The 27,487-nt window shown below is 41.7% G+C and overlaps 1 protein-coding gene and 2 long non-coding RNA genes across 6 annotated transcripts in view; 1 reads left to right on the forward strand and 2 right to left on the reverse strand.

Annotated features, from left to right (window-relative positions):
* The window catches only part of CCDC88A (coiled-coil domain containing 88A), an 83,098-nt gene extending 77,129 nt beyond the window's left edge, over positions 1-5,969 (reverse strand). For all 4 annotated transcript variants that reach the window (XM_081188329.1, XM_081188328.1, XM_081188327.1 and 1 more), the window contains exons 1-2: positions 5,242-5,969; positions 5,023-5,123 (exon numbers count right to left, since the gene is read on the reverse strand). In XM_081188329.1, the coding sequence (XP_081044455.1) occupies positions 5,023-5,123; positions 5,242-5,304 (164 nt within the window). In that variant the 5' untranslated portion in view covers positions 5,305-5,969. The remainder of the gene's footprint in view (positions 1-5,022; positions 5,124-5,241) is intronic.
* Positions 5,937-13,258, forward strand: LOC308584287. The gene is made up of 2 exons (XR_014006742.1): positions 5,937-6,020; positions 13,142-13,258. It is a non-coding gene; the product is annotated as an uncharacterized lncRNA (long non-coding RNA).
* A 6,204-nt stretch (positions 13,259-19,462) lies between these two features.
* On the reverse strand, positions 19,463-27,291 carry LOC308584229. Its single transcript, XR_014006673.1, has 2 exons — positions 26,204-27,291; positions 19,463-19,765 (listed from the first exon to the last, which is right to left on the reverse strand). It is a non-coding gene; the product is annotated as an uncharacterized lncRNA (long non-coding RNA).
* Between the last annotated feature and the right edge of the window lie 196 nt (positions 27,292-27,487).

Consider the following 27,487-nt stretch of genomic DNA (forward strand, 5'->3'; position numbering starts at 1 on the left):
GCAATGATTCTTCAACATGAACTTGGTTGGGTTGGTCATGTTGTTTGGATGCCTGATGATCATCTTCCAAAACAACTACTCTGTTCAGAACTTAAAAATGGGAAGTGTAATGCTGGTGGTCAACAAAAGAGGTTTAAAGACTCTCTCAAGGCAAATCTTTTTTAAAATGTAGTATAAACACCGACAACTGGGAAACACTGGCCTGTGAGCGCTCCAATTGGAGAACACCCTTACCAAAGGTGTCATGGACTTTGAAGATGCTCAAACTCAGGACGAAAGGGAGAAACGTGCTAAGAGGAAGGCGTGTTTGGCAAACCCTCACCGTCATCAACTCCCACCCAGAAACCTATGTCCCCACTGTGGAAGGATGTATGGATCCATAATTGGCCTCCACAGTCACTTACAGACTCACCGTTAAGACCACGTTCATGGAAGACAATCTCACTCGGCCACGAGCGATCGCCAAAGTAGTAGTAGTACTGTAGTAGTAGTATTTTTATTGTTTCTAAAAACTTCCAGATTTCTTCTTGCTTTTAAGCAGAGCCAGCCCCTCTGATCCCGGGGTGGCTGAATACAATAAAGGAGGGGATGTAGCTGGAATATCCTGCAGCTGATGCTTTATTTGTGAAACTGAATTGATTGTGAGTATTGTTCATCACAGCACAGTGAGTCCTCTCTCTCATGAGAAATGCTCAAGTCCTGATTTGCAAAAGCTGATAAAGCTACTTGAAAGAAGGGACCCATTTTATTGGACTGGCTTTCACAAGGAATTTGGAAGAGTTTTGAATTTCAGAGAAAGGTTACATTTAGTTACCAAAGTCTATTCATGGCATGGTAGTGAAGTGAGAATCTGTGTAGGACTGGAAAGTACACTGACAAGCTTCTTTTGATACTGGAGCCTATGAAAGTAGCTCCTATACATGATCTGACCTAAATATAGAAAAGCTGTTGATTAGGAGCACCTATCCCATTATCATTAATATCTTCTGCAGAGGCCCTTTTCCATGTCTTCTACCACCAGATATGAAAATCATCAATTCTCAACAGTGGTACCCCAGTTCTGGAATTATCATTAGGTTTCCCCTTCAAAGAACTGTCAGCATAAGCAGCATGATCCTTATCAGTTCAGGACCCTAGACAATGGAGTGTGCCTCCAGGGATGAAGTCAAACTGTGTTGTTTTTGCTGCATTAGGAACACTGAAGTGATTTCTCCGGGGTGCAAGCCTGGGCAGAATATGTGGAGGTTCCGAGCTGCCCACATGACAAAACACCGCACCCACCCCCTGGCCTGATGTGGTCCTAAGGAAATCAGAGCATACAATTGGTACCAGCTAGGCTGCAAAAGTTGCCAGAATGAGGCGTACAAGGGCCATCCAACCGTCTTAGGGACTCCACTCTAAATTTGTGTAAGGTTTATTCCTTAGCCTTTTCTTTGGTCCCTCAAAGCAGCGGAGGTTTGGGGGTCAGAGTTTTCCTTTTCCTAGATGGGCTCCCTCCCCAGTTTGAAGATCCCCATCTGTCCCTTATTTCCCTCTAAAACATGTGCAGAAACTGGCTTATTGACCTTTGGACCCACTATTGGTCTCATTCATTCAATCCGCTACAGCCTGTCTTTGCATGCAGAAGAATGCATGGGGCATAGTGGTGCTTTAACCCTTTACCTTGCTAGGGTCCTGAACCAAAGCAGCCACCCACTCCCCATGCCTGGGGAAAAAAATTCCTAAGAAATTTGTAGGCATGGGGAGTCCTCTATTATTTCAGGGGGACAAAAGGTTCAAGTCCACTACACTGGAGTCCCAGGTCTATATCCACACAACCACCTTTCTGTTTTTGGGGGTGAGAAGTTTGTACTCAAGGTCAAACTATAAGTAAACCTCATGTGCAGTCTTGTCCTAAATCTTAAAATGATTTGTTAACTGTGGTTGGCATCCATCTGTCTTGGGAGACAGTGGAGAAGTGTGCCTTTGGGGGTGAAGTCAAACTGTTGAAGAATTACAGCGTCTGTTGTGGCTATCCTCCCATGTTATCTCTGCTCTCTCAGCCTTTTTTGTGGTCCAAAGGAAAGCAGAGCAATATGTTTGGCACTAGCTTGGCTACAGGAGTTGCTGGAAGATAACTAAGGGTTTCCTAAATTGTTATGCCGTTCAGATTCACTGGAAAACTTGGACCACAGCCTAGGTAAGAAACAGTCAACTGTAGTAGTGGAATATGCAATTTATGATGCCTCCCAGCTAATTATTAACAACAACAACATTTGTACCCCGTCCATCTGACTGGGTTGCCCCAATCATACAGCAACTATGAAGCAGCACTTCACCCTCTGCCTGTCTTAAAAGTGTCCCACTTAACATTGAGTGAGTGAACCCTCTCCTGGTATAGAACCAACATAGAGAGAGTGCTGAATCAAACATCTTGAGGTTCTTCATTTTAGTTTGCCAATTGGTTTGTCAAAAGGCCCTGTGGTTAAAGGGTGTGGTGGTTGATGCTCCAAGTAGCAGACCAATAAGTCTCTGCCCCATGCTCATAGTGGTCTGTAGGAAACTCATTTGTATCCAGTGACAGAATCAGTGTGGCCATGAGCTAGCCCCTTTCAGAATTTATTGATATGTCATAGTCTGAAAGGGAATTGTAAAGCTTTTGTAGACTCCTGATTAAAATATTTGCTACCCTCCCAATACCAATTCAGAGTTTGTGCTAATTTAATTGACCTTGGGATAAAATGTACCCAATCTAGATCATCTATATAGCAGTGTTATTTCATAGTTGCTGTATGATTGTTAATTAACTGGGGTCACACTGTGAAGGAGAAGAAAATGGTGCCAAAGGAGCAGCAGAGAGAAGCATTTTGCATCTCTCCTTAAATCAGGGCTTTTTGTCAGAAAATGTCTGCACATGAGCACTTGGTACAGCTGTACTCTAAATGTGATATCCAAGTCAAGTTGTATGTGACTGACTTTTTTGCAAATCAGCTAGCAAACTGAATTATCATTACCCCAAGCAACTCTGCTTAAATGGTATCAAAAATAAGCTGCCTTTATTCAGACACAATGGTAGCAGAAGAGAGCATTTTCTATCACTGACATTGTTATAGTACAGGTGTGGCATGATGAGTCAGATGCAGACTACTTCTCTGCCACTCTTTGTTGTCTCCCTTGATACTCCAGTGCCAAAAACCTCCACTGTAAATAAGAGAAGACCACAAGTGTTTTTCTGGGCACTATTTTCTCAACAGCCTCACTCAACCACCAATCCACATCAGGTCATCAATCAGCATCAACTTTACCTTTGCCTGTCCCATCCCAAACGCATCACTATGCCTAAGCATTCTGGAAGCTAGCTAGGTCCATAACTTTCAGGAATGAAATCCTAGTGGCCCACCACCCTGAGTACCAAGAGTAATCTAAATCTTCATAAAATGATGGTAAAACTACAAAGCAGTTTAAACAAGGTTCGGTTGTGCCCAAGCTACTATAAGTCACAGTAGAGAGATTTCAACAAAAGTACACACTATTCCATATAAGAAGAAAGAATTTCCATCTCTACCAAAGGATCATCTCCAATTCTCAACTGCACCAACAGCAAAGAAATGAGTAAATTACAAGGCTCTTAGTCTTTAGAATGACATGCTAAATTCTATTATGTTTCTGACTATACTGAAAGTAATCATCCAGCTATACAGCTTTATTAAAGAACAAAAAATTGTAATCTCTGGCTTCAAGTAATCATATTCATTGAACTTTCATGTCAGTGAAGTCTGACTTCATACTAGACTTTTTTATACATAGCCATTATTAACTGCATGCATCCTTAATTTGTGAACCCTTTGAATGTTACTTAAATCAGAAGGTTTTAACAACAGTACTTGTTGCTGCTCATATCTTTCACAGATGTTGATTCATGCATGATGATTTCCACATGTTGAATCACTAGCTTATGAGCAACAGCTCTTGGGCAAACAAAGTACAATAGACTACACAGGACTAAAACATTTTTGCTCCCAATTCAGGATGTGGAAATGTTACTTTTAGGTTTAGTCCTGTGTAGTCTAAAAATGTTTTAGCAGCAAGTTGTAAGCCATTTCATTAGTGGCATTCATCTCTCATCAAAAACTGGGGAAACCTCTTGTGGCAATGTTCATCTCAAAGGAAACATGCTGCTTCTGGGAGTGCCCTATTTCTTATTAAACTACATTTAATTTCCCACAACTTTATTTGTTAAGATATCTCACCACTGAAAAATAGAATGAATATATGGCTCTTCCATCCATATTAGTGATACAAAAATTAACATCACTTAGCCATAAATTAAGGTTTAAAATATGAATCCATTTCTGCTGGGTTTTCCAATATTAATTCAAACTGGGGACTGACTAGCCTTTGTAATGATCACTACAAAATGCCATTGAACCAAAATACTATCCTCAACAGATTTCCCTCAAACTTTTGTTCTGAGCTGTGTTTCTGAAGTATATTACAGCACAGAATAATTAAGTGCAGCTTTCATTTAAACAAACTGCTGAAATCAATGGGGTTTCCTCCTCAAGTAAAATTAAGATCAGTTTGCAAGCACTATTGCATTTTGTCTTAAACATTGATCAAAATCAGGGATCTGAAGCTCCACACAGATAACATATGAGGGACGAAACCTGGAAGGTTTCCACAAAACATTAAAATGTATACTGAGCTTATACGGCAAATATTAAAAGCTTAGAGTTGAACATTGCATCTGAGTACAATTATTCTCAGACCAGATGCAGTACTTAACCCTTTACTGGACCGAATCCTGTGTTACTTCTGCCTAGCAATTTTGCATCTCCCCACTTCTGCTGAATTCTTGTGGATATACAACTGCCAGGAAACAGCTGCACACAGAAGCAGTACAAACAATTGGGAATATGTTAAGGCACTGAACTATGTTCCCAAGTAAGCAGAAAAAGTGACCACAAGAAATAAATGCATTCTTAGACCAACTGCTAAAAGTGGCATACAGAAGACACCAAATCATACAATAAAACAACTTACATTTGAAGCATGACTTCATTCAAGAAAACTCCATCCACAAGTGCAACATATTCGTCCAAGTTTGTTGGATTTCCTCCAGCTAACGGTCCAAATGTCTTAACCTATAACAGAATTATCACAATGACATACTTCGTCTTGGTCTCTACCCTAAGAAATTATACACATACATACACACACACATTTGAAATCTCTGCCACTGAATAGTGAATTAATGCTTACCCACGTAACAAGAGGGCTGGATATGAAGACCTCCAAAAGAGGTGTGAAAATCTCGTTTTCCATTTTAAGAGCTTTTTTTAAAAAAATAAACAAATCAGGATTTTCCAAGAAAGAAAGAAAAGCAAAACAAAACCAGAAGCCAGTATGAGGTTCCTTCCGTTGCAGTAATTCCGTAAAATGCTCCACGAGTTCAGGAAGAATACGTCCAAGCTAGTTCCCCCGATAAAATTCAAAAAGTAGCCAGGGCAGCGGCGACAACAGGGTTTTCATTATGCCCTTCGTCCAGAAAAGGAGCGGTCGCGAGGCCATCGACGTTCATTTTCAGGGATCTCCCCCCCAAAAAAAAAACCCCTCCCCCCGACGCTTCCTACGGATGTATGTCTTCGACTTCACTCTCTTTCTTCCTCTTCTGTCCGTGCTTTAAGAGGAAGGAGAAAGAAAGGAAGCGACCCTACGAAAGAGCTCTACATCAGCCAGCCGCACAACAGCAACACCCCCCCAGCCCCTTTTCTCCCCCCGGGGCTGCCGCCGCACCAGCAAGCGAGACTGCAAAGACATGCAAATCCCAAGGAAAACTACCTCGACCCAGTTTCGCTCCCGTGCATGTGTGTGACAAGGGGGGGGGCGCCCAGAAATCTCTCCTTCCAAGCCACCACCCCACTTTCCAAGTCCCCCCCTTTTCTCAAGCGAGCATGCACAGGAAACCCCTCCCCGCTCCGCAAGCCAGGCTCGTTTCCCTCCCCATGCAGACAAGGAGGGCGCCGGCTCCTTCAGCCAAGGTTGGTTTGGGGTGGGGGGTGCAAGGGAAGGAAGGAAGGTTGTTTTTCCACCCCCCGTGGGGAGGCAGCTTTCCTCAGGGGGCGACACCTCTCTATCCAAAAGAGGTAGAGGTGGATATGTAGGGGGGGACCCCACCCCGTTGCCTGGCCCCTCAGCGCTCGCCTTTCACATCTCCCGCGTACCTACCCCCCAAAAAAGAAGGCTGCTCTGGTCTGCAGCCTCTCCTTTCCACGGGCTCCCCCCCCCAGTGACTCACCCACCACCTCAGCCCCTTACTCACTCCCTTCCCCGCTCCCCCCAGCCAGCTGCCTCCTCAGCTTCCTCTCTCCCTCCCCATTTCCCACCCTCTTTTTCCTACTCTTTTTTCCCTCTCTCTCTCTTGCTGGTCCCAGTTGCAGCAACCCCCCCCCCAAAAAAAAATAATCCACACACACTTCTACGGACTAATTCCCCCTTCCCCCCGCCCGCTCTCCTGCCTTTCGCCCCTCAGTAACGGCTAAACGACCCTTCAGCCCAGCAGCCGCATCACTCGCGGCTCGCGCGCGCTCTCTCTCTCTCCACACCCACCTAGCCCCCCCCCTTTCGCCGGCACACGCCTGCCTGCCTCCTCTCCTTCCCCTCTAACGGAGAAGAAACCAGAGAGAAGGAGAGAGAGAGATCCTTCCGCAGCGCAGCAGAGGCAAGGGGACGCCGCGCACTTTTTTTTTTGGTATACTGTATATGCATGTATGTAATCTCTCTTCTTCACGGTTCTGGATTTATCCCTCCGCCTTACTGGGACTGGTAGAGAAGGGGGGTGGGGGGAGTTAAGGAAAGGGGAGGAGAGGGAGAAAACCGCTGCATGGCGCGCGCGCACGCGCCCGGCAGCCGCTGCAGTAACGGGCGGCGAGAGCGCGCCCCAGAGCGCCTTGTGGAAAGGGAGGGAGGGCGCGATGTCTTTCTGAGGTGGGGAGGGGGGTTGTTATTATTATTTTTCATACATATCTATGTCTATATAATATATCTATATCCTATATTTTCCTGAGGGGGGATATTTTATATATATATATATATATATATATATATACACACACACACACACACGAAATAGTATATAATCTATATCTATATACTATTAGATATAGATATAGATTATATATCTATATTAGAATATTCTAATATTTATATCAATATTCTATTTTTTCTGGAGGGGTGTATGTGTATATATGTGTGTATATATTTATATATATGTGTGTGTGTGTGTGTATATATATATAGTATTTATAGGAACTCAAACACTGAGATCCTGCTCTGTTCCAGTAACAAGAAGCCGAAAGCACCAGCCTGAAGATGACGAGTGAGACCTCGTCGAAACGTCGCCTAGACACCCCAACTCTTACACGGGAAGACACCCGAAGACACCAAAACCTGCATTCCTGTACCCGTGAAAATCTACGAAAGCAATATATATATATATATATATATATATATATATATATATATATATATATCTTATATATATCTTATATGACATGCCATCTGGTCGGGAATTGGGTGTGCACTTAAAGAGACTGAGGCTGAATTGCCTGCAAATGCTCGTGAATGGGGGAGGTGTTTAAATATTGAACTCTTCCCCCCCCCCCACCATTTCATGCATTCACTTGCAGGCCAAAGATCTGTGTGAATCATTACCACTGGCACGAGAGAACCCCCATGTGGTGGGGGAGGGAAGTGGCGGGGTCTTGAGAATTTCCCCCTTGTGGCAAGAATTGGGAGAGAGGGAGAAGATTGTTTTTTTCTCTAACTAATTCCCACCCCACCCCTGCAATAATTTTCTTGGAAAGGATTAGTTCCATTTGTGAACGCTTCCCCCCCCCCCACGTCCCCACCCCAAGAAGGAACATGAATTTGTTTCAAGATAACACCCAAAAATAATCAACGGTCAGAGACCCTCCCCAAATACATAAACTTTAACCTTCTGTGTGCACGACATGCTATAGCGTTCTTGGAAGACCCGGAAATATGGACCTGTTGACTGGGGCATGGTTTAGACACTTCAATTATAGGTGCTCATCTAGTTTTAAGTACAGACCCAGAAGATTGATATATCTCGCATTCCAGGTAAAATATATATTGTGTGCATTTCACATCAAGAAAAAGCAGGCAGGGGAGTGGATGTAGCTCTCATTCAAGGTTATATATATATGGTGTGTTTCACATCAAGAAACAGCAGCTATGCAGATGAAGGGGTGGAGCAATGCAGATGAGCTCTGGCTCTCTTCTCATTGTTTCCATTGAATTCTATGGAGCAGAGTGAAATGGGCTGCATGTATAAGACATGGTTGAAAGAGAATGCAAAGATTGAGGTCACAGACGTGGGTGTAGCCAGGATTTATCTTTGGGGGGGGGAGCAGGCTTTATGGAGGGGGGCAGAACTGAGTTATCTGCAGTGCAATTGGTCAGTCAGTTAAGTATTTTTGGATATTTACTTGATTTACTTGATTGGGAACAGCTGCTTTTCATCTGGAGATAATAGCACCTTAGGAAAAGAAGAAAAGGGTTAGACCTCCCCTCTTCACGTGTTGTGGTATCCCCAGAATTAAGGGTCCTGCACATGCTACTTAAAACCCCCCAGATGTGTTGACTAATTATGTTTAGTTTAGCCTTGAGCTTCTGGACATTCAGAAATTTCATCTGGACCTGCTACATTTACATCTGAATGGCAGCCCTCACCAAAGTTCAGATTTTCATTACAGCTTAGACATTTCTGCATCTGTATTCCTGTCACAACTTAACTTTTGCATAAAAAGTACAGAGGAGAAACAAGGTTGCTGCAGAAAAGTAAAGGAAATCAAGTGAATTGATTGCCTGCGTGTTTGGCATTATTAAACTCCCAAGCGCTGCAATAACCCAGGGGATTTAATGTACTTAATAGTCACGAGTGCTTATATGCTGTATTGATAAAGAAGTTTACAAAATCTCACATGAGAATAAAGCCCCAGTTCTTTCACAAATGAGAGGAGTGAAATTCTAACTTAGTAGTGTCCCCCCATTTTACTTTTATGTAGTGTTCTTCAAATTCAAGTAGCTTTAGAATTATGCAGTAGAAACTAATGGTTGGTTCAGAAGGAAACATTTGGGAGAGGGAAAATTCCAAGTAGGGTCAAATAGCTAAACAGATTATGCTTTTAACCCAAATATCTGGATGATGTATATGTCCTAATTCTTCGAGATTAGGTAGAAAAATCCCTTTCACCAACCTCTTTTGTTATCCACAAAACAAGAGAAAATCATTTTTGTGAAAGAGAAAAGAATAAATTACAGGTTGTAGGAAAGCTAGCTTTTCAAATCAAATTTCGGAGAAATTAGAATTAGTGGTATCTAGATCAACATAAATATGATGGATTTGTCAGCAAGAATAAGATGTTATCTTTCCAGTTTTAATCAAATGTGGAACTTGCCCAAGACAGATCATCTTACCCTCCTTCCCAGCAAATCAGATCTTTGTGGAAGGGTTTAATTACTGGTCTCCAGATGAAATTATGGCTGGGTGGGGGTAGAAGAGGAGCCTGGGCAATCTTGTACTAGAGCAAAGGTCTCGTGACACATGAGTAAAACCACTGCCAATAAACTTCTAGCTCTTGAAGGCAACTACAAAAGCCTTTTTTGTAAAGCCTGAATATTTATCTGCTAAGCTTCTGTGTAGAATATAACCCTGTGAACAAATATTATCAAGCTTCTGTGGTTCATCAGCGTAGTCTTTCATCAAGTAGCAATGACTGCAGCATTGATCATTTCCTGGTTTTTAAAGATTTACCAGGGGTGGTGGTTGTTGTTTAGTCATTTAGTCGTGTTCGGCTCTTCATGACCCCATAGACCAGAGCACGCCAGGCACTCCTGTCTTCCATTATCTCCCGCAGTTTGGTCAAATTCATATTGGTAGCTTCGAAAACACTGTCCAGCCATCTCGTCCTCTGTCGTCCCCTTCTCCTTGTGCCCTCAATCTTTCCCAACATCAAGGTCTTTTCCAGGGACTCTTCTTTTCTCATGAGGTGGGGGTAAATCTTGCTAATAGGAACATCAGCTCACAGCCTATCAAAAAAGGAACTAGCACCTCAGAAATAGATCCTACCAAAATCTGTTGAGATAATATTAGAAAGAGGCAGTTATAAGAAAATGTCCATATACAGGGCTTGTTTTCAGCTCTCAAAACCTCAAGATTATTGTGCAACTTTTCCCATTCTGTGATGTTTGTGAATACTGTATCTCTAATATATTCTCAAGGTCTGCTGATTGTAGCAATTGATGCTAATTGATAATTTAAGTCTCCAGAAGATTGCTAGAAGAAGTTATTGAAACTGTTGTCTTGTATTTGGTTGCCATAACTTGAGTCCAAAAGAAGGTGGAACTGTCCTTAAACTGAACCAGGCAAAATAGCCTGGCTGGGACACAGCTGAGAATGGGTTAAACATCCTCCTTCCTTCCCAAACTTGCAGCCATGCCCCTGAATATATCTTTTCCTTTCTCCCATATATTATTGTAATTCACTTTACATATCACTCTGGGACTAGCTAGCATGGCTATCTATTACTGGCAGCAATACTGTAGGGGCGGAATGTGTCTGTTGTGTGGAAGGAGTCCTTTCAACATCCAAAGCAGGCATTTTTCTCACTGTTTAATAAAATCTCTTTGGAGACAAATAAAAGTGCAAGCCAAGTCATTTGCTTTTGGCGATTTGCATTTCATGGCAAGATGCAATTGCAAGAGAACGCAGCTTGTACAGGACTCAGAATGGATTCTACCTAATTCGAATAAGAGAGTTGAATACCACAGGTCAATCAACGCAGTCTCCTAATATAAAACAGGATTAAACAGTGCTGACTTTAATCTTTTTATTTGTTATCTTTTAATTGGGTGTTTTGTCGTGCTGACTTTGAATTGTCCTAGACATAGGGTGGGTCAGAAATCAAAGCCTGGGAGTTGAGAACCATGGAACTAGCTCCATGAGTCTAAGAGGGTTTTAGACTTGTTTTCCTCTTAAAGGAATTCCACACCCACTTGCCATATGGCAAGCTGCTTTTGAAACTGGAAGGAGATTGTGATGTGGAATCTGGATTAGCTGTTCAAAGAGAAATAAGTAAAAAAAAAAGTTACTTGGCTAATGCAAGCCCTCAATGCAGGTCTTTGGCTACCAGCCAAAACTAATTAAAAAGCTTAAAACCTTCCCAAAAGATGCTTGTGTGTTTTTTCTCCCCAAAGAAAAGCAATAGGACTGTTTTCCAAAACTTTTCAGATATAATGTAGCAGCTTTTTGCAACTTTTATTTACCTGTACAGAGCCTCTCGTCTGCTCTCTGATAAACAAGGGAAGAGTTTCAATTAGGGAGCCATGTTTGCACACAAATATCTTTATAAGCTTGTAGATTTGGGATTGCACTTCATGCATCAAATAAAGAGTACTGTGGACCAGAATATTATTTATTATGCCATAATAAATTTCTATGTTTGTAAGGTGCCGCAATAGCTACAATCATATACATCTGAGAGTAAGCCGCATGAAGAACCATCAAACTCTCTTCTGAGTAGACAGGTTTAGAATGGTGCAGTTCGTTGTTTTTACATCACCATTTTACTGGGTGTGGGGGAAGTCCCACATTAAGTACACTGTAGGCTGTGTACTTTACTGGATTTTGAGCTCTAAAATCCAGTATAGATAATGAAACCTTACGTTTAAACCATTACACAATAGATAAGACATCAGCTGCCAAAATAAATAAAAAAATTTATTATACGGTTGCAGACCATATTTTTTAGAAATACGGTTGCAAAAGTGAGGCAGTGGGGATTGTGCTTTGGATTGGATAGGACCAAGCTATTTGGCTCCTTCCTAGAAATATCTCCTTTAGCAGCCATTCCACATAGTTGCAATGTAAGGGAGAAAGAAGACAGCAAGTCCTGCCCTCAGTGAATTGTCTGGAAGTACCATTTGGATCCTGTGCTCCCAGGCAGGCTTCATTAGCAGTGAGGCCCATTGGCTTGGATGTCACCAAGTAACTTTTGGCTACTTTCTGTCCAGAACTGCCTCCATTAGTGATCATTCTACCTGGTTAAATAAAATGCATCAAATGTTTGTTATTTTCTTTTAGCATTGTTATTCATTGTTTATATTTATTAGTCGTAAGGTTTTAAGTGTGTATATTTGCAGGCAAAATAATTCTATTTGTTCAACTGGAGACATCATGCCAATCTCTGCTTGCACTTGGCATAGTTTAGAACTGAAGCCATGGTTTCAGTTTTTAAACGTACAGGCTAACTCTAGTCGCTAAATGTAATAACCTTCAGAGACATAAAGGCAGGTTGTCAAGACATCACACTAAACCATAGTTTGCAAAAACACTTTAAATTCCAACAATGGTTTCTTTTCTTTCCCCCCTATATATTTATTTGCGTAGAGACATCACCTTGCCAACAAAGGTCCGTATAGTAAAAGCTATGGTTTTCCCAGTAGTGATGTATGGAAGTGAAAGCTGGACCATAAAGAAGGCTGATCGCCGAAGAATTGATGCTTTTGAATTATGGTGCTGGAGGAGACTCTTGAGAGTCCCATGGACTGCAAGAAGATCAAACCTATCCATTCTTAAGGAAATCAGCCCTGAGTGCTCACTGGAAGGACAGATTGTGAAGCTGAGGCTCCAATATTTTGGCCACCTCATGAGAAGAGAAGACTCCCTGGAGAAGTCCCTGATGTTGTGAAAGATGGAGGGCACAAGGAGAAGGGGACGACAGAGGATGAGATGGTTGGATAGTGTTCTCAAAGCTACCAGCATGAGTTTGACCAAACTGTGGGAGGCAGTGGAAGACAGAAGTGCCTTGCGTGCTCTGGTCCATGGGGTCATGAATAGTTGGACACGACTAAACAACAACAAAGTTTTTGTCTGTATAATTCTAAACACCATATCATGGGTTCCCTGGTGGTCTCCATCTGGGCACCTCAGCAGACCCACCAAGTGTTGCTATTTTTAAGAGACAGCCCCAGATTTACAAAAGCCATTGTGACACCTCCCTCTGCTGGCTCACTGGTCACCAGAGTGCTAAAAGGTCTGGCGAGCTCCTATGGTTGGATCATTTTGCGTTTGTTACAGGAAGAAGATAGACATGTAAGGAGGATTTCTCTCAGCATCTGCATTCTGTGATAATAGTGAATTCATCTTGAGCATAGAGGCGTTAGAGAGTACTAACTGTGAGTCCCATTTCTCTTTCTATTTTAGACTTTCAAGGCTGAGAAAAGTCTTCTCCCGTCTGGGAAGAAAAAATAAAATTTATCTTCTCCCAGAGTACTCCCCCTTTCTCACAGCCTCCGCCTCTGGACCCCTCTTTCAGATGACTGCTGTTGTAAACAAAATCTGCCCTTTTCCCCTTATGGGATATCCCAGAGCCCATATAGAGTCCTTACGTGGGTTCCCTATTGGTAGGAGAAAATAACAGAGGCCAACCGGAGAATATCGAGAAGTAAAGCAGCTAGTAAGCCTGATCTTTATTAAAGCTGTTGCAACAGGTTGCTCCCCTTACATGCAGGAGGATGGAGGAGGACCCAGAACAAAGGTGTGCCTGCCCTTATATAGACATTTTAAATTCCCTGCCCTGGAGCTCAAGACCACCCCTCCATACATCATACATACATCACAGAAGGGGAGTAACCCAAGACCACCCCCCACAAACATCATAACTACATCATAGAAAAGGTAGTCTACAGCAGAAATTTGAATGTTGTTGTTTGTCCTGTCTGCCAGGTTATCTGATAATGCCTTATCTGATTGCTTTTACTGGTAGTCTGCCCATTCCTTTGAAATGGTGATTACCCAATTCCTGCCCTCCCTCCAATTTGCCACTTGATTGTTCGGGGGGAATGCTGAAAATCGCTCACCCGCTGGAATGAAGCGCGAGCTTGAGATTGGAAGCGGCAATTGTAAGCGACACGAGCGGTTGTGTGCTGTGTTCTGGCGGGTGAGCAATTTTTGGCATTCCCACCGAATAATCCTTCCCCAAAGCTCAATCCCCCTATTTTCTAAATTTTGAGGCCCCCATACATGGGGGCATCCTATAGACGGAAAAGTACAGTATATTTCATGAAACATAACACCTGAGCAAAACAAATTCAAGTTAGCTCAGGATTCCCTTTTTTTTTAAAAAAAAAGACCAATTATGTGATAAAAAGTTTAATTCTAAACCAGCCACTGTTTATCAAAAGTAATAATTTTCCTTTAGAAATTATGCAGGTAGTTTTTTTCTGTTGAGTTTGCCTGCCATCATCAATACTTTAAAGTTAGCCTTGGCAGGCATACACCCTGCGATGTCACAGTGGAAAAAGTCTGTTGATCTCACCAGAAACATACAGAAAGAGGCTGTGTTTCTCCCTCCTAATGTTTCTACAGTAAATTGCCTCTGACATATGTTCCAGGGGAATACGAAATTTGTCTGCAGTGGAGGGACGTTCAGAGTTCTGCTAGCAGAGGACTGTTATCAAGAATAAAGAAAACTTCATTTTATTCCCCTCGCCTCTCTGGTACAGTTGAAGGACCAGAAAGTTTTTAAAAGACTGGCAGTCCGTGAACAGGGCCCTTTCTGGCAATATCAGAACTTTGGACACAGTTCTTATCTATTTTCTCTCTCTTCCGCATATCCAAAACAAAGGAGGTTTAAAAAACCACAATTTTCCTTTCTGTAGTCAAACAACCATGTACACACAGCAGGCAGGCAAGGCTGGAACTGCAGCTATTCCTAGGACAAAAAAGTAGAAGATGCAAAGTCCTGCACTGGGTTCAGGAAGAGAGGGTGTTCTCCTCTCCAGACGTCCTTTTTATTGAGCTTTCATGATGATATGTGTTCATGATGATATCACGGAGGTTATACACAACCCCACTTGATTATCCAGAATGTGTGCTACTTTATGATACCATTTCAAGCCATCCCTCCACACACACAAACACTGTTTTTCAGCACGGTGCATCATATTTATTGGTGGATATAAATTCACTTCATTTGTGCTCCACTTTTCATTCAAGTTGGGCTCCCAAAGTAAACTTACAATTAAAATCCACAAAAAGGTATGCATTATTAGGAAAAAGTGGAGGTCCTTATGGTCTCTATAACTGATGAAATAGACTGAGTTCCAGGCTCTTCCTTCTAGAATAGCCTTCACGAACCTGGTAATTTCCAGATGTTTTGGGCTGCAATTCCCATCAGCCTGCCACAACCAGCACAGGTTGGCAAAGGCTACTTTAGGAGCCAAAAGAAGGAACTACAAACAGATGTAAGTGGGCTGGCTGAAAGTACAGATGCCAACCCACTGAAGCAGGATATGAGGTAGGGATGGAAATAATTGTATAGTGCTATTTTAGAGAGATTTTTTAAAAAATGCAATTTTGGGAGAAGAAAGTGCATACGCATAGAAAATGGGGAACAAAAAATTAAATAGCCAAATAATTTGTGAGAGCTGTTCTGAATGGATGCTGTGCTTGTCTGAAATGGCAAACCCCATATACATGGTGCCTGGGGGAGATTTATGCAGCCAAACGTAACTGTGCTTTATTGCGAGTAAGAAAAGGGTTAAGGACCACAGAATTATTAATAGAAAGAGAAGACTCAGGTTGGTCATGATAACCCCTAACCTTTAGGGAGGGAGGAAACAAGGGTTGTTTCCTATTCCTCCCTCCCAGTCTCTCTCTCTCTCCCTCTGTCTCCTTTTTGAACCATGTAATTGAGCAGACGTCTGAGGCTAGAACCAAGAATACCTTGCCTGTGTTGTCTCTGCTGTTGCCTAGAGCGATGCATGAGTGAGACCTCTGACTATTGTAAGTAAAGCATTTAAACTTACTTAAGGTTGTTATCTATTCATCCCAAGAAGGTTAGAGGCAGGAGAGCACAAGTGTTGAGTGCTTAATATGGGGACATTTAAAGGTATAACGCTGTGCTGATCCCGGGGGGGGGGGTACTGTGCGGCGTGGTCTGAGTCTGGTCCTGGGTCGAGGGTCTGGAGGCTGTGTGCCAAGGGTGAAGTGGGGTCCAAGGCAAGGAGCTGGGCATGGTCAGGAACTCCGGAAGAGCAGGTCAGGGTGCTGGCAGGAACAGGTTTCCAGCGATGTTGCTCCCGCAACCTGGGACTGGGCTGACTAGCCTTTATCTCCTCTGGGGCCTAGGGCGGTCCCGGCCCACAGGTGACTCGCCTCTCCTGGCCTTAAGGCGAGCACTCCTCCTGAGAAAACTTAGTTCCCTCTGCCTCTCTGCCCTGAGCCTCTGCAGCTCAGGAGAGGCTGGAGGGTTACTGGACCCAGAGGCAACCTCACCTTCCCCTGACAGGGCTAGGAGAGGAACACCTGCAGGCAACAGGTCCTCAATCACCTTCGGAGCCAGAGTGGATTCATCTGGTGTCTGCTCCTGAGGATCCGGCACAGGTGCGGGCCCTTCAGATTCAAGGCCCAGCCCCGGGACTCCTGTGCAGGCTAGGATTCCTCCGGTTCAGCCTCTGAATCAGATTCCCAGGCCATCACAAACGCCCTGTATTTCCTGCACTTTGCAAACGTTGCAGGCATTTCTGTTTTAAAATCTGCTAGGAGTTCTTTTGACTAGAGAATGAGTCAAGCCCCACACTTTTTTGTATTCAGGCAGTCAGCTGTTTCTTTTTCTTTTGTAGTTTCCCCCCACATGTGGGCATTCGCCAGTTATTTCCTAACAGTGCTATCCAGATGTTGTTGTACTCTCAATTCCCATCAGCTTCACCTAGCATAGACCATTGTCTCAGGGATTATGGGAGTCGTAGTCCAACAACAGATGAAGGGCACCTTGTTGGCTGCCCCTCACTTAGAGCATCTTCCTCTAGCCAGGCATCTTCCAGATGTTTTGAACCACCACTCCCATCAGACCCAGCACAACACAGTTTATGGCAGGGCAGCACTGCCAAAAATGCAATACAATATAAGATGCTGGGTGTAAGACCTGAAAAATATGCGTGGTTTCAAAGGCTAGAAAGATATATCACACAGTTCCCTTGGTGAAGCAGATGCCCTTATAGTAAGTATGGCCCAGATCTTTCATAAAGGATCACCTGTGCTTGCACATTGTGAAATTTGCATTGTGACATCTTTGAGAAGAAAAGGAATGGGCCATTGCCTTCTGCTGCCTTAGTAACTGATTTGCGGCACAGGGCTAACAAGGCAAGACGGTGACTCTAGATTTATTTGAATCTGCAGTTACTCTAAGGAATTCTGTCTCTGTTTAAACCGTCATCCTAAAACAGAAAAGCCTCAATTGCTGCTGAATGCTGCTCCTTTCTTGGCAGGGGCAGGCAGAAGAGATCTCATTACTCCGTTGCTATCACAGGTACTCAGAGGCTTTTGACAAAGTCCCCCATGATATGGTTGCGGAGAAACTGGTAAAATGTGGGCTGGGTGAGGTAACTGCTAGGTGGGTTTGTAGCTGATTGACAGACCCAACCCAAAGGATGCTTGCTAATGGTTCTTCGTTGCTGTTCAATGAATGTCTTTTTAAACAGCTTGGATGAAGGAATCGAGGGGATGCTAAAGTTCTGGTTTGCATTTGAACCCCTCCGGCAAAATCCTCACAGTCTGTGGGTGGCCATACGCTACCCAGATATGCAGAATGTGGACAAGTCTTTTCAGTTTATTGCTGATTTTAATATTTTTGATTTTTTTTATACCAGTGTTATTGTTTTACTCCTATTGTAAAACTTTAGAGTTTTTTGTTTGTTTGTTTACAGTCGAGCAATGTATAAATAAACCAGAGATAAATTAAATATTCTGTACTTTCCTACCAATAGGACTATTAATGTTTTAATAAGGCGGCAGTCTGTAGTCTATAAGTGCAACTCCTTCCAGGCTGGTTGCTTTCCTGCTCCAAATTGCACCCCACCCCCAGCTCCCAGCTGCTTTTCCTGACACAAGGTTCTACTCTGGAGGCGAGAAATGTTAATTGAGTGTTTCACAACTGAAATAATACACAGGTCCCCGCTCCCTCCACTGTCTAAAGGTCTCCACTTTCCCTACTGTAAGACCATTAAGTCCAGGGTCTAAAATTACATAGTAGGGCAAAGAGAAGCTTTGAAAAAGGTGGATTAAATTGGGATATGGCACAGGGGGTGGTGGTGGTGGAGAGAATTAAATACCACCTTCTATAGCACTGCAGTTCCCCTCCCCCAGCTGCTTTTAACTGGAACAGCAAGGACCACGAGCAGCCCTGATGATGGACCTTCCTCATCTATGTCTAGATTAACAGAACACACTTTCATTAGTCAGACCAGAGAATTACTGGCAGGCCTACTAGCAAGGATTTTTCATGCTCTGAAAATGCAGAAGGAAAAGAGGGCAAGACGAAAATGCCAGTAAAATCACTGCAGAACTCCGCTTTCCTCCCTGAGCTCAGAGTTTCAGAAAAACACTATGGGCGCTCCAGATAAAACATGTAATCCACTCTAATCACTGTGCAAATGTTTGCATTCAGCTATTTTTGTTCAGCCTCCTTTCCTCTTGCTGTATTAAGACTAGAGCAATGTTAAATTCAAGAATACCACATTTTAATTCCTTGGTTTCTTCAGACCATGACATTTATTGGTTTTGCATTCCCTTATTTCTTCTTTTGCATCAGAACTCAGCAGCGCCCGAGATACTTACCGGTGCTGAATTTTCTTTTCTTTTTCTTTTTTAATAAATATTTATTAGAAGTTTTCCATTTTCAAAAACCAAAAAGCAAAAAAGACAAAAAGAAAAAATTAAAAACACATACAATTTGAAATCCTTATTTTCTTGAATTTTCTCCTTCTTTTGCAACCTATTCAGAGATAACAGTACATTTTCCCTTGCTTGTAGATTTTCAGTATTTAATTTATATCTGCTTTGTCAGTTTATGTCTCTGCCCCTATCATTTTAGTTGCCCAGTTTCTCCTTAGACTCCTTCCTGTGTGGTGTAACTGTTTTTTCCATCTTGTCATTCTGTGGCTTTTTTATGGCTTGCTTTTGTTGCACACTTTCTTTTAAAGGAAGGTTATGATTTTGCATGGCATTTCCAAAACCTTCCCTAACCTTTTTTATAATGATCTGTGGAAACTATTTGAGACAATGGTAATGATGAGGAACACAAGGATAGCCGAGGAATAATTTATTTTTCTTTTAATGTTGTGAATTTATTTTTAGACTCCTCTATTGTAAATCTATTCTAGGCCATTTCACACGCCACTGGTTTTTCTGTCCAACATTATAAAACTTACAAAGAGTTCTCTAAAAGAGGGCAAATGAGTTCACTTCTTCATCTGAGCATGATTAGACTGGATGTCTCCATGTAGTTTAATTCTGAATGGAAGCTGGCAATTTCTAAATAGTGGTGCAGTGAAGGGGACTCACTTGTTTTTACTTCTTTTTAATCAAGTACAGTAGATTTACATCCTGAAGCAGCAGTTAATGGGTTCAACAAAATTTATTAGCACATGATTACATGCTTGTGAAGAGGGAGATGTGTGTGGCCTTTTCCATTAGGCTCAAAATGGAAGTTACCTTAAATGTGCATTTGCTGCTGAAAACAGCCCCTGCAAATTTAGTTCCCAGTCTTCTCACTGTAACACCTACATAGGGAAAAAATATGTGACATGCCACCACCTTGTCATTTATCTCACCTCATTCTGTATTGTTGACTGTTCTGGAGCAGATGGGACATAGCAATGCTCAACGTGAGGATGTCATGTTACATTCTCTCCACATATGCTGAAGCAAAAGGACAAAGAATTAAACAGAGGGCTATTTTTGGCAGCAAACATGATTTCATGTAGCATCTCCTCAACCAAATCATTCCTGAAACTAGTCATGAACCCAGAATGGAATTGATATCTTCTAAGAGTGTTTGCAGTTGCCTTGCTGTCACCTTCTCAGGCATCTTCACGCTCAAGATATTGTACAGTATTTGCGATCGGTTGTTAGCTGTCCTTAAACCATTGGATGCAGAATGGGCTTAATTGGGAATAGCTGTACCACTGCCTCTTTAAGGGCAGCAGGGACCTCTCCCTCACATTACAGCATGCCAACACACCCTAGATTTAATTGGATAGGTTTAATTAGGGTGGTTGCATATTTAGTGTGGCATGTGGCTACTGTCCCAGCCTCAGGTCCCTGATCTGCAATATTTATTTTATGTATTTAACAGAATGCATATATGAATCTAAACAGAACCTCTAAGCAGTTTACAAAAAATAAAAATAAAAAATTGTAAATAAAAGACAAAGTTAAATACAGATATTTGAAAAATGCAAAATGTAATTAAAATTAGAAGCTAGTAAGGTGATGGACTATGCAGAAATGGCAAAGTTAACAGCTAAAATAAGAGAACTCAATGATTATAGTTTTGTGGAGGAAGCCTTTTTTGGACTATTTGAAGAAATATTATAGTTTTATGAATTCATGAGCAGGATTTGAAGTATGAGCAACAGAAAGAATTAGGACTTACTGTAATATTGTTGTGATATAAGAGATAGAGGATAGGATGCAGCAAAGGGGGAGAAAACAAAATCACCATGGGAAATGGAATGGGAAGTCGACAAAACAAGAGACAAAATTATGTATTGGAGTGTAAAAATTGACATTTTTCTTTATCCTGAAATAATAACAATAATAAAAATCAGAAGCTTTTTTTAAAAAATAATATTTTATTGCAAATTTTAAACAAAAGAATATCACCAGACATATACAATACCTTCACCAAAGAGTAACAGACAGAAAAAAACATAAAAAGACAGAAACATAAACATAGAGTGAAAAAATCATAACCGTTCATAAATCATTTTTTCATAACTATTTGGACTTCCTCACATCTCCCTTTCCTGCGTTCTCCGCAATAAAGTTATAAACAGCAATTTATTACCTTATTTCATTTCTTATTTCTAATTCTCAAACATTATGTCTCAAACTTTTAAAATTTTTATCAAATACTTAACTGCTTAATTTAGACATAACATTACTTCGAATTTCATCTTTCTCATTAAATTCCACTTATTGTCATATATCTTTCAACTAAATTACTGATGCTATGTTATTTCCTTTCGTAATAAAAATCAGAAGCTAAACAGGGAGTAAAACATGTCCGGATAGGCTTCCTTGAACAAAAATGTTTTTAGCAGGCAGCAGAAAAAGAACAGTGAAGGCACCTGCCTATTGACAATTGGCAGGGAGTTCCAAAGTGTAGGTGCTGGCACACTGAAAGATAATAGAATCATAGAATTGTAGAGTTGGAAGGTGTTTCCGAGGCTTATGATGGCCCGTCGTTAACCCATCAGGGAAGCCGTCAAGACAGCGAAGAAGTACAATATTAGGGCGGGGCAGCCCTTCCTCCAGCTGTGTGTTGGTGGGCAGAGACCAAAGGAGTTTAGGATTTCAGAGTCGATGGCATAAGAGAACAGGAAAAAAGTGGCAAGCTAGAGGAAGTGGGATTGGAGCACTATGTAGGCTGACTGGGACAAGGTATAGCAAAGAGACACAGAGGATATGCCTGATTTGTCTGCTGTGCCTATGAGCAAAGGACCCTCTTGAGGAGTAATGCTGTGCAACCCTCCATCCTTGGCTCAGGTTGTACATATGTGTAAATAAACCACAGATCATAAAGACCACCCAGTCTCCACTGTGCCTCATTGTCCCAAAAGTTAAGCATGCCTGGTATTCCTGGAATCTCTAATTGCTTGTCAAGACTGGTGTGGCGTGTAAGGTAGGCTACACCAGTAAGAGGGGGAAATAAACACATTTTATTTCTTGGTTTCTCTTAATTCAGTTCTCAGTCCAGCATCCATCTTGAAACTACCCCTAAAAGCACATGCCTAGAGCATGCTGTTCCAATTCTTCAAAAGCAACAATTTTGCTTTTGGGCCACTAGGTGGCAACCACATAAACATGTCTTAAGGGGGTGACCTAAGGACGATGTAGATATTTATGGGTAGGCTGCTACAGTCTAGTCTGTTTTATCTATCAGAAAAACTATTAAAATTCTCACAACTGGAAAGGGAAAAAACTTACTCATGACCAACTTAAACTATCTGCAGAATATATGACATGTTTAAAATGGCTGGGAGCTGAAGGAAGGCATTGGGAAGATTATTTTTGAGCTCCAGTCAGATCATCAGTATACTGAAGTACTGTAAGACTTCTCTAATACCTGCAAGATGTACTGTTCTGTTGCTGGAATTTTAAGTTAAAAATAGAATGCAATGAGGAGGAATCTCTTAATACTCAGAGCTAGCCCTCAACATTGCTGAAAATCCCTGGGGATAATTCAGAATAATCCAGCTGTGGACTTGTCTGTTTCTTTCTTCACTACAGGGAGTGGCATTTCTTTCCCACAGCTGACATTGACTGCTGATGGGGTTGCTATATACAATATTGTTACAGGTCTGGGGTAACAGAGTTTGGGAGTGAAAATGTACCCATAACTGCCAGCATTAGCAAATGTTAGAAATTAATAAAAGGCGTAGCTTTTGGATAATATTTGGAGTATTGAAGGAAAGATGCCAGGCCAGTCAAAATTATAGGCTGGGGCCTCACCTAAGATAGAAGCCGTTAATCATGACAGATGATGTTGATGGCCCATCACAGAGAAATCCTTGGGCCTGTGTCAATCATGTAGGTTACAGGAAAATTGTTAACTCTTAGAACTAGGCTTCGAATAGCAGACAGAAGGGGAGGAGTTGCTTGGCCAGGGGTTTTCTGGGAAGGAGAAGCAGGAAGTGGGGAGAACTCTATGTAGGGATGTGGAAAGGCAGATGCCCTGAGAGCTGGCTGGAGACAATCTGAGGCAGAGGAAAGCCTCTGAATGCAATGCCGAGCTGTGCAAAGGGCAAGCCCCTCGTGACATGTGAATGCTGTAAACGCTACACTCTCTCCATCTGCATCCAGATTGTTGTTGTTGTTTAGTCGTTTAGTCGTGTCCGACTCTTCGTGACCCCATGGACCAGAGCACGCCAGGCACTCCTGTCCTCCACTGCCTCCCGCAGTTTGGTCAAACTCATGCTGGTAGCTTCAAGAACACTGTCCAACCATCTCGTCCTCTGTCGTCCCCTTCTCCTTGTGCCCTCCATCTTTCCCAACATCAGGGTCTTTTCCAGGGAGTCTTCTCTTCTCACGAGGTGGCCAAAGTATTGGAGCCTCAGGATCTGTCCTTCCAGTGAGCACTCAGGGCTGATTTCCTTCAGAATGGATAGATTTGATCTTCTTGCAGTCCACTGGACTCTCAAGAGTCACCTCCAAATATGTGCTAATAAACCATATTTCTTAAAGACACAACAGTTTCCTCTGTGTCTTGATTCCCAATGGAAACGGGGTCCTAGGGGACCGTCTGGAACCTCCATGGAATCTTGCTACCACTCGGCAGAGATAGGGGGTGGCGTACAACCTTTGTAACCATATTTTTTCAGCTGGTAAATTTTGCTGCATAGTACAATACAAGGGGTGCCATCTTGAATAAAAAAATGGGGGGGGGAATTAAGCCCCTTCCGCATAATTGATCATAAGACATGTCACATGCACCTCACATGAAGGGCAATACCCATCAACTTTGGGGAGCCCAGCCCCCTCAAATATTTTACGAAGGGATCTTGGCTCCTAAGGTACAGTAGCAACATGCCTAGCTGTAAGTTGGTGCCAGACACTTAGTCATCAGAGGATACAGCAGACACTCCACTCCACAGATCAAGGATTCGAGGAGCAGACAGGATCTCCTGGAACCAGAACTGGGGATCCCCTTGACTTCATTAAAACACTGACAGTTTTATTTTCAATCCCTTTTGCAATGATCCCTAACATTGAATTTATCTTTTTCACAGCAGCCACATACCAGGTCAACATTTATACCATGCTATCTACTATGACCTCAAGGTCTTGTTCCTGGTTCGTTGTGGCAGCTCAGACCTCATTAACGCAACTTAAAGCTACTGATTCATGTTGTAGCATTGGTCATAAGGGAAAATCTCCATTGTTCTTTCCTTTTTATGGCAGGACTTTCTAAATCAGATTTTGTTATGGTACCTTGTTATGGTACCTCCTGTTAATTCCTGCTATCTGGTTTCTTTTCAGCCTTGGTCCTGATAATAGATTATAGTCCTTTGTTAATGTCTTTTTATCTCCTCTAAACATGATGTCCCAGAATACATACAATAGCCAAGATGTCTCCTTTGATAGCCGTACCTAAAACATTTGAAGAAACTGTGCTGCATTACTCAAGATTTTCTGCTAATGTAGTTCAAATGAGCATCCCCACACCCACACCCCGCGTGATTTCTTTTTCATGAAGAGGACTTCTGGAAATCATCGGATTGATTGTTGTACCAGTGTCTATACATCACTTCCAACATGGCAGGGAGGTCGCATCTGGGATTGTGCTCAAAATTTGTGGTGTTGAATAACATCTAAACACTTGCATTATTCATTATTGCCAGAACCTATTTGAATGGCTTTCCTTCCGACCGCTTGTTCCATAGCCTCCATATTAATTTGTATGCTTAGATTTTTCCTTTAACATAAGACACACTTTAAATGGATGGGAAGACTGTTTATTTGAAAAAAAAAATTGCTAAGTAAGTAAAACAAAAATGGGATACCAGAAACCTGGCAATTGTGCTTGGTAAAGTGTACAGGAGAATATGATGAGTCAATGGTTTTGTCTTGAGTTTTCATACAACAGCATATACCAACCACCTTGCCACCTCTTTTAATGACTATAGTAATTAGTTTGTATATTCTGATCCTTAACTGTATCTTGGAATTGTTCCATTCCACTGAGACTTAACACCCTATTATTAGCTGTCTTACTTCTCTTTACTGTTAGTAATTATATGGATTTCCCTGTGAATGATCCTTCATTTTATTTTCATTAAGTATTCTTTATTTTAATGTTTATATCTCAGTCATGGAACTTGTTTAAGCTGCTAGGAAACCTTCCTGACTGATGATTTATTGCCACTATTCATCCTTTTGATGCTTGTAGCAATTGCAATTTATATGTTACACTATTCTCATCTTGTGATTTCATGTAAAACTGACATACTTTATATTCACCTCCTAAAATCTCATGTAGCTTTATTCTTATCCAATCTCCTTGTTCACAATAATATATAGACAATATATTTTAAAAAGCTTAATATAAATATTTCATATTTCTCATTCAAAGTATTATAGTAATAACTTTCTAGTACAATGCTTCATTTCCCCTCTTACTACAGGACACAGATCTGTGCACATCTGTTCTTCAAGGATCAAGGAACTTGCTGGATTAACTTGGCTGCTTTAGCATAGTAGGAAAAATAGATTTTTTAAAAAAGTAAGTTCTCAGCAAAGCTGAGAACAAAGAGCTAGATGGGAGGTGGGAAACCAAAGCAAAACAGACTAATTAAAAATAGGCCACAGTCATATAGGTTTCCAAAGTCTCACATGAGCAAGTGCTGCAAAGATTGTGCCCTGAGGCTTCCTGCTCTTATAGCAATAGAAGAAACCTAGACAATAACCATAACCTATAGAAAACTGCATATGTCTCTGGTGATTAGAAATGTAATACATATGTAAATAGATTCTAACATATTCCTGCTGTGTACACCAGTTGAGCAGGTATGGTTATGCCTTCGAAAGGCATTTGCAGCCACTGGGAGATTGTCCTCAAAAACTCTACACTCCAAGGCATCGGTATCCCAATAAAGACAACATAAATTAATGGGTTAAATTAAATGATTATCAGAATTAAAATGTGCTTGATGTGATGACAAAAAGACAATTCTTTGTGTGCCCCCTCCACACAAAGTTTGACCACATGCCACATGAGAACAGTCCTTCTCTGTGGTGGCTCCCCATTTGTGGAATGCTTCCCCCAGGGAGGCTCACCTGGTACCATCATATATATATATATATAGTTTTAGGCACCAGATGAAAGCTTCTTCTGTAACCGGGCTTTTGGCCTTTAACCTACTGGGGCACGACTGCCTCCTGAATTAGGAAATTCAATTTATCTTGAGGCAGCTGGCAGTTTGGTACCTCAAATACCTTGCCCCTCCATGGTGAAAGCTCTTTTTTCTTAATTTTTTTTAATTCAATGTATAGAGGCTAACAAAGTATTCCAGCAACGGAAAAAGACAAAAATGTATTAAAAAGTAAATTAGCTCCAACTGCATCCTCACTCACCAAAACAACTCCTGATAGCTGTGTGTATAAGCTGTGGAAATATGACTGCATCATTCTTGCTGAGTTCATCCTAAATTAATAGACAAAACACATTAACTTGGATAGGCCCTTTGTGGCCATTAATACTGACAAGAGGGGGCAAAAAGCCCACTGGAGGAAAAGGGGAAATGGATGGAGAAGAGAGAAAAAGCTCTCCTTCATATGGATAATGGCCCTAACCGGGTCTCTTGGCATTTTATAAAAACATTTTTTGTTGTTGTTGCTGTTGCTCCAGCCCATGAACATTTCCCTCATAGGTGTCTTACGATACGATACGATAATCTTTATTGTCATTGTCCCATACAGAACAATTAAATTGAAAAAATCTACATCAGACATTCAAAAACCGACAAGCCTGCTATTCCAACTATCCCAGCCTGGTTAGCCCCTAAAAACTGATATCCCATAATTGAATACAATATACTCACATAGAGACTACCTTACACTGTGTTTAAAACCAAAAATCGCATTTGGATAGAAACTGTTTTTCAGACGGCTAGTCCTATTCTTTATAACCCTGTACCTTCTTCCAGAAGGCAGAAGCTGAAAGAGATCATTTCCGGGGTGTGCACTATCCTGCACTATCTCTGCAGCTTTCTTATGGCACCTGGAAGCATAGATTTGATCCAAGGTGGGAAGAGTGCACCCAATTATTCTCTCCGCAGTCTTTACAACCTTGGACAGCATTGTTTTTCCCCATACCATGCAGCTCCCAAACCACACACACAGACCATAAATTAATACATTCTCCACAGTACAATGGTAAAATGCCATCAACAGGTCCTTTGAGAGATTATTTTTCCGGAGGATTCTCCAAAAATATAACCTGCTGTGCTCTCTTCATCAGGTCTTTGCTGTTTTCTCCCCAGGTTAGGTCATCTCTCAACTGCCTTTCTGTTATATATTAAGCAGAGTTGTGTGGCGTTTCAAAAGTCTATCAGGCTCATTGTGGCATAAAGCTTCCCCTAGGAAAATGCAGAGTTACCCACAAATGTCTTGTGTCTGACATGTTATGTTTAAATATTGTCAATTTTAAAAACAAATTAAACATGTTTTTAGCTGTGCTTATTTTTATCTGTAAGACACCTTGAGGGGAAAAGGCAGAGCATTATTATTGTCATCATCATCATCTTCATCTTCCTCCCTCCAAGGATAACACAAGTACCCTTTAGACAACGTGAGTGCATGTCACTATAAAAATGAGTCTTCCAGGTGCCACACAAGACCCCCAGCAGCCCTTTTTTC

Source organism: Podarcis bocagei, assembly GCF_964188305.1.
Source record: "Podarcis bocagei genome assembly, chromosome: 3".
Taxonomy (NCBI): domain Eukaryota; kingdom Metazoa; phylum Chordata; class Lepidosauria; order Squamata; family Lacertidae; genus Podarcis; species Podarcis bocagei.